General features: G+C 33.1%; 1 protein-coding gene across 1 annotated transcript; it reads right to left on the bottom strand.

Annotated features, from left to right (window-relative positions):
- Positions 1 to 3568: 3568 nt before the first annotated feature.
- LOC120164873 (protein CUP-SHAPED COTYLEDON 2-like) lies at positions 3569 to 4774 on the bottom strand. The gene is made up of 3 exons (XM_039174515.1): positions 4594 to 4774; positions 4218 to 4501; positions 3569 to 4146 (listed from the first exon to the last, which is right to left on the bottom strand). The coding sequence occupies exons 1-3, from the start codon at positions 4772 to 4774 to the stop codon at positions 3571 to 3573; spliced, it is 1041 nt and encodes a 346-aa protein (XP_039030446.1). The 3' UTR covers positions 3569 to 3570.
- Positions 4775 to 8476: the final 3702 nt, after the last annotated feature.

Raw genomic sequence — 8476 nt, 5'->3', positions numbered from 1 at the left:
TGAATTTGAGGACTACAGATGTAAACCGACGTCGCTGGTTGATGGTGTTATATTTCTGGTAGCATAGCTAAGGATGACCGGAAGCACATGTTCTTCGTCCAGTAGTGGGGGAACGATGATGTTGTAACGTCAGACAATTTTATCGAGAAATATGAATTGCCCCTTATGCTTCCACTGAAAGTAAGAATGGCTTCCCGTTTACGTTAAACCATTCAATATAACCATCTAAAACCATCAAACCAGTTTCTGTTATATACTGTCAATGAAGCAAGCGTTGATGTCAGTTCTCCCACGTCGCCAACCAGTCTCTATGCTTCACCAACAAATTTACCTATTTCTTTCCCCGTTTATCGACGTTACAGATATTATCAAGGTTCATTGGTGCTTCTGGAATAAATAATGTAAACCCAAACTGACGAAACACACGATTAGGCGAATGCCACTCAACAATAGAGTAACAAATAAGGGGCACAACCGCCACCATACATCAAATATCCCACTAAGGTTAGGTGGGATGCAAACCCTCAAATCGTTGTCCAAATATGGCAACCATTTGAACTAAACAAAAATATAGATTTCTTATCAAAATTAAAATGAGATTCAAATTATATAAATACAACTAAATAAAAAATATTTTTTTAAAAAGTACCTATATACCTCTATACCTTGAAAGTAACGGAATGACATATGACTCATTCACGATCGGGTACAAAAAAGACATGTGGTACCATGCCCATGGTTGGAGAAGCATGAGACAACCACCAATATCAATCTTCTTATAAATTGTAGCCCGACCAATTTCTCTAAACAAAAATGCTAACACTAACACTACAGACCCCAACTCAATGTGTCGAATACTTCAAAATCGATCAGGTGCCTCAACCACATATAATGAAATTGGTTCCGAGATTTGTCAAGCACCAATATACCTCAATTGAGTTGCAGTATTTATGCCTGGGCAAATGATTTTGCCTTATCCTCCAAATAATTTTCGCGCAACTATTTAAATTCACTTTTCAACTACCCTAATGTTATTCGACCACCATTGAAACTGGGCGGACAACTTCCAAGATACTCCCTGCATAAACCCCCAATCATAATATGTCATACCATAAATGACAGGTCTATCGACCAGGAGACCCAGTTGCATTGAAATATCCTTTAGCGTAATGATACACTTCTCACATGGTAGATGAAACGTGTGTGTCTCTGGCCTCCATCTATCAATTAGTGTAGAAATCAGGATGGGTTCAAGTTTACAACCTCCTTCAATTTTTGCTAACCAACCGAATCCAACCATAGACAAATATGACCAGATACGCCTAAGTGTTTCCATCTTCTTGTTGCGAATAAAAACTTCTAATATACGATTATTTTCCTAACAAATAAATTCTAACCATTAAAAATTGAACTACTATTTCAAAATTATTTAAATAATTTCAAATAATATATTCTAATAATTTAAATATATAATCGATTTCATAATATTCATAAATTTAAAAATAATATAATTTTGTATTTTTACTATATCGACAAAATTACTCGAAATATGATCAGCATCCAATCGCAACAACACACCTTTAATTTTTTAACTGTATTTAATAAATATTAACTAAATAAGTTTACAATTAAATAATCAAATACTAAATACTAAAATAAAATATAATAATAAAATAATTAATTATTTAAATAATAACAATTTTAATGAATAAAATAATAAACTATAAAAACAATTATACTTTACTAGATTGAAAATCGATAGAATGGAAAGATATTTAGGTGTGATTTATGTGAGTTAGGGAAGGGGTTTAGATAAACATTCGGTTGGGGAAATAAGCGGGAGAATTTGGCTGGAAATCGGGGTGGGAGGGGGATAGCTGGAAATTAGGGTTGGAGTGGGAAGACGCACCCCATAGTATGCACCTTCAAGGGTTGTCATAAAACCCCGGTAAGGCGCATCCATGGGGATGCACCTTCTAGGGGTATCGACGATTTTATCGGGTGTCAACGGTTTTCAGCTAAGGCGTTTCCTACCAATCGTGCCTTTTTCTCTCAGGTGTTAGATCGAAAAATATTTTCGAAACGGTGACTGATAGATAATATTTTTATTTATATAGTGATTTTTTGTCAAATTACCATACTTCATAACCACATTTTAACACAAAACAACACAATAAAGTTATATATATATATATATATATATATATATATATTATATATATATATATATATATCACTAAATAAAAATAAAATATAAAAGCCATACACAGACTTAAAATTACATTACCAATAATATATTATATATATCTAAGCATGCCAATAAATGATGACACAAATAATTGAGAATCAAGGATTTGATCTTTTAAGGTCAAGTTCGAATCATATCATCATCACACTTGGTGAACAATATATAAATTCATATGTAATTGGTTCATAAGTATGCCTTGATCCTTTACTGTAATATATATATATATATATATATATATATATATATATAAACATCAAAATTTAGAAATAAAACCAACAACTTCGAGACAAAAGTAAAACAAAACTAAAAGATTGACGAGAACCCTAATAATAACCCTCCTGCAAAAAGCAAACCGAATTAACAATTACCTCCAAGGTAGTTTTTGCACAAATTTGGAAACATGGGCGTGCCGTGCTCTCCTCATGCAGAACTAATCAGTGGCTCTGGAATTTGCCTCGAATGTTGGGGTTTTGATCGCCATGCCAATGATTTCGCCGTTCGCGTGCTCAATTCCAACCTTAATATAACCCACAAGATGCTGCTCGGTTTATCAATCATAACCAAAGATTTTCTTCCCTTGCTTTAATGTTTCTGCATGAAATTTGTACTGTGTATATTCATCTCTCTGAAAATCACGTTGAGGGGTTTTCAGACAATCAATCTCCTCTTACAATTTTTGTCACTTCTGTTTAGAATTTCATGAAGCTTAAGAATAATAACTAATGTAATATTGGTCTAAATAATGAAGCTTGAATCTTTCGAGAATCTTTCTGTTCATGTATAATTATAATTGAATTTAAAAAAAATGTGATTAATCATTTATCTAGTTACGAGAGAGCAACGGAATCAATCATTTATATAGTATAAATTCAGTTTCACCAACAGCATAGTTCCATATACAAAATGTAATTTCGTTAATAAATTACATTTTATTTAATTATTTAGTATAAAAAATTGATTATTTTAGATTTACATATGTCCTAGGGGTATATTGTAAGAAAATATAAATCTTTCTATGAGTTGAATCAAAAACCAGAAATGAATCTTTTCCGGAAAAGAAAATATGATATAGCCAGGAAAAAAGGAAAAGAGAAAGGCATATCGATTGTTGTGATCTCAGCGTATTGGAAGCAAACTTATCAGATATGGATAAGTCACCATCATCTAAGCAGAAGAAAACGCAGATTAATTAATCGCAATAAAGCATGATCTTACAGGCATGAAATGCAAATCTTGGCTGACGCTAATCACCAGTCCTTTTCTAAGCTTACTCCTAATGGCAACATAATTTGAGGAAAAAGAACACGTTAATGGGATAATTCCTATGTCCACATGCAGTCAAACACAGATGAACCAATGGATATCTTAGCACCAGAGGCATTGTTACCCTCCTCGGATACAGCGCCGAAGTTCGGTGGGGAGTCGCCGTGAAGCGGCGATGCAGCAGCCAATGCTGGCTGAGACAAAAAGAAAGGGAACTGTAGATTCTCTTGCAGGGACCTCAGGCTTTGAAATCCTGAAACACCGGCGGTATGTGAGTACCTCGAGATTGAATCGAAACCGTTGTTGACCATTTGTGGTGGAGGTGGCAATGCGAGGTCGAAACCGGGGTGGAAAAAAGGGGTGGCGGCAGCTGAGGAGACTGCAGCAGCAAGGGTGGAGAAACAGGACACGTGCTCAGATTGTGTATGGCTGTCGTAGGAGCAGCTGTCACGGTCGGCGCGGGAAATGGTGGCGGTATCAAGGAGAGGAGGAAGGGAGATTGAGGACGGAGAACTTGGTTCTTGGTAGAACGAAACGGCGGCGTTGATGCGACTCCTCGCTCCACCGCCATGGCTGCTGCTGGAACCGTTACCGGCGCCACTCTTCTGAAAAACCCTAGAAATAACCCATTCATCCTGCAAAGAAAAAATCTTTGAGCTTCAACAAAACAGCTTACCAGACAAAAAGAAGCAATGAAGAGACATACCTTCGAGCTTGTGGAGAGATAATGATAAGCAAATTTGCCTTCAAGCCTATACTCATGCATGACCCAATTACTCTTTTCACCTTTAGGGGCCCTTCCCCTATAAAAAACCAGGGTTTTCTTCATTCCAACAAGGGCACACGTCTTGGAGCTATAAATCTCCCTATCTTTCCCAGTAGCCTTCCAATAACCAGCCCCAGTTGCTCGGTTTGTCCTCAACCCCGTTGGGTACTTCCTATCTCTTAAACTGAAGAAATACCACTCTTTCTCTCCCATCGTTGCTTTCTCTGCAAAATTCCATAACCAAACCAAAAAAGAGCTGTAATCAGATTTTTATTACATCAACGAATAAAGTGTTAAACGCAATGATTATAAATACCAGGAAGCTCCCAAGGCTCACACTTGTTAAGGTCAACTTCAGCTATAGCTCGACCTGTAAAGCTACCATCAAGTACTTTCTTCAACAGATAGTAGGTAATGAGCTCTTCATCAGTCGGATGGAAACGAAAACCAGGAGGCAAGTGAGCATTACTAGAGTCCAAATGAGGGTAACCGTCCATATTCAAACCCCAAATGTCCAAGAGCTTGAAACCAGAACCCTAATCTTCAAAACACAGAGCTGGACATCATGGAAGGAAAGAGAGGAGATAAGTGGAATAAAAAGGAAGGGGGAGAGTGGTTGATATAGGGCGAGAAGGGATTTGATGAATCGAGTGGCAGAGGAAAAATTGGAACAAATAATAAGAAGATTAAGGGGATAATCTGGAGCAGGAAAATTCAGCCTGTGTTGCTTTTTCTCTGCACCGTTCTGCTTGGAAATCTTTCTCTTTTCTAGCTCTAGAGAGTGAGAGAGCGCGAGATGATGTATGGGGGATTAGAGTATGCGTGCGTGCGTGAGAAAATGTGCAGGTATTCTCTGTCATGTCAGCGTAAGAAAATATGAAACGGGAAAGTAAATTTTCTTTTCATTTTCTTGAGAGACAAACAAGAAAAATTAGAGGATGGAGATTCATATATTTTATATTTTGTTTGAGGACGTAACAATAACATTATCTATAATCTGAAAATGTAATGAATGAATCGATAAAGCTGTTTCATATCTCTGGATGTCAGAAGACACAGAGATTAAAATTATCCACTCATATATATACACCCATACATATACCTCATAATTCTTTTATCGTCACTTATTTTTTAAAATAAAAGATTTTTTTTATTAATTTACAGAAATAATAAATGTTTTAAATATTTTTAATTATTTAATATTAACATTTTAATTATCTTATTATAATATTAGTATTACAACTTCTTTAACTATCAAAATAAAGGTTTTAACTATCAAAATTTTTATACCTCCACTCTCATTTAAATGTATACTTAAAAATAATTTTAAAAGAAATCGACATTATCATTTCAATTATAACAAATCCAATTAAATAAAAATATGATAATATTTTACAATAAAAATATTAAATTACGTTAAAATAAAACAAAAGAGTCAAATTATAACGTACAATATATCAGACAATGTCCGGCGAAATATTATTATTGCTTTAACCTAAAAATAAATAAATCAGTAAAATATTAATGTTTCAAGGTACTGTAACAGTGGTGAGAGACTGCAAGTCAGTTTTAGATTATGATTTTTCTTTCATGCTTTTTGATTGATACATTTAACTGTTCATTCTATTGTTTGAAAATATCTGAACTCTTATTATTCTAAACAAAAAAAAAATCACAAGTTAGAAATAAAATAGGCTTAAAGGACAAAAAGGTGCCCAAATGTATATATTTTTTAGTTTAGTATCTAATTTTTTTATTTTAGTTTGGTGTTTAATGTTTTATACTGTAACTTAATTTGAGTCAGCTCGTGACGTGCGGTTAATTTCAGCCGTAAAATGCCATCTGACACTGTTATAATATTAAAAGTAAATTTTTAATTAAAATAATAACTAATTAATTAATTGAAATTAAATATTTTAAAAAAATAAAAACTTTTTTACCTTTAACCTTAAGTAATTTTCTCTCTCTTCCCCTTCCCTCTCTAACCTGTCACTCTCTTCCTTTTGAATTTTTTAAGTAACCCTAATAATTCTCATTTATCATTGCAATTAAGGAATGCGAAATTTGTTAATACCCTACCGATTCCTTTTTGGTTTTCTATCAAACTCATTGGCTCATATTGAAGGAAGAAGAACCGTCAAAGAAATGAAAGAGTTTGTGAAGGTAAAATTCACTGGTAAGCCTGAAAATGAAGTCTGTGTCTGATTTTGATTTTAATGTTAAGCAAATGACTTTACAACCCTAATCGAATCCTTTATGGTTTTCTATAAAAACCCATTGGCAGTGTGATTTTTGAATGATACGTAAAGTTGAATGCGGTTAATTATGTTCCCTTTTATCAACAAAGGTTTTATTTTAATGGTAAGTAAATGTTATTTGATTTTAATGGTAACCAAATGATGTTGATTCCTTGTAGTTTAATACTAAGTAAAATATTTTGATTTTGACGGTGATACTTTTGAAGGATAAATAAAGTTGAAGGACTTTTGGTGTTGTTGATTCTGAATTTGATCAACAAAGGTAACTCTTTTTTGTCTCATTCTATATATTCTTTTTTTAAATAGAAAAATATTTTATTAAAATATATATAAATAATATTTAAATAAGCAGTTATTGCGCTTTGTTTAAAGAATATTAATGAATTTAAATTTGATCATAATATGTTTATTAACTTTTAAAATATTGTAGTTTATTTTCTTAATGACATATATAATGCAAGTTGGTTATTTGGTTTGTGACATATATGATGAATATTGGTTATTTGACTTGTGGTTATTTGATTTTTTTTGTTAAATTTTAGTTTGACCCTAACATGTTAGAATTCTGTTAAGTTAAATTATTTTGTCTATTAACTGCTAGTTGTATTGATATTTTTAGGTTATTCAAATTAAGAATATGACATTCCAGGGTAGTGAAAATGTTGGTAGTGGACATATTGGGTTAGCTAGCATTTATGGGTTGGGAGATAAGAGAGTAATGAAAGGAGTTATGATACCTAAGAAGAGAGTAAAGAGGTAGGTGGATATTGTCCCTTATCTGATGATGATGATGATGAGATAACTTCCATCAGAAAGAACTTAAAGTTAGTGATAAGGAAGATAAAAAAACATCACTGTCACTAGATCAGACTTAGAATATACTGTTAATTTAGGTGCTGGTGAGGGTAATTAAGATTCTGGAAATGCAGATCTGGGTGCAATAGATCATGAGGAAGAAGGTATTTGTTTGGGCTCACCATAAGTAAATGATGAATATTTATCAAGTTAAAATAGAAGAAATAATTTGGGCTCAACGTAAGGAAATGAGACAGCTTTAGGGAGTAATTGTTCAACAAAATTAAGAGGTGAAAACAATGGGGAGGATACTGTTTGCCTATATTATTTAGATGTTGGGAATTATGACACTGATTCATATGGGGATTTTGTATCTAATAAGACTGGTAAACTATTTTTTTATTTTTCAAATGTTGAACCTCAATTTGAATTAGGCATTATTTTTTAAAATCAAAAACAATTAAAGGATTTTTATCTGCTTATGCAATAGCTCATAGGTTTGATTTCAAGTATTTAACAAATAAAAAATAAAAAAAAAATTAAGGTTGTGTGTGTAAGAGTAAATGGTGTCTATTTATGATATATGCCTCTTGAGTGATGGTTTTTCCACATTTAAAACTCTAGTAACAGAGCACCAGTGTTCCGTGACATTTAAGAATCAAAGAGTTAATTATAAGTGGATAGAAAAATATTTTATTGGGAAGCTTAGGATTCTTCCTAATTTAAAATTGAGTGATATGATGAGGCTTGGTAGAAAAGAGTTACATGTGAATTTGAACAAATAATGTTGCATGAGAGCTAGGAGGTGGCCAATGCAACAAATTAGGGGTAGTGTTGAACATAAATACAGTAGATTGTATGATCATGTCAATGCATTGAGAACTGTTGATCCAGAGGATAGTTTTGATTTAGTGGTTGTTAAACTCATTCTTGCTGAGAATTCCAAATTTAGGAGGCTATGTGGTTTTTTAGTGATTTGAAGTACTGTTTTAAGAAGTATTGTTGGGATGTTCTAGGATTAGATGAATGTTATTTGAAAGGTGATTTTCAAGGTGAACTTTTTTCTGCTATGGGAAGAGACAACAATAATCAGATACTTCATATTGATTGGGTTGTGATTGAGGTAGAAAATAGAGAGACTTGGGC

Source organism: Hibiscus syriacus, unplaced genomic scaffold (genome assembly GCF_006381635.1).
Source record: "Hibiscus syriacus cultivar Baekdansim isolate YM2019G1 unplaced genomic scaffold, ASM638163v2 tig00111550_pilon, whole genome shotgun sequence".
Classification (NCBI taxonomy): Eukaryota; Viridiplantae; Streptophyta; class Magnoliopsida; order Malvales; family Malvaceae; genus Hibiscus; species Hibiscus syriacus.
The sequence above is the reverse complement of the archived record's forward strand: the minus strand, read 5'-3'. Positions and strand labels throughout refer to the sequence as shown.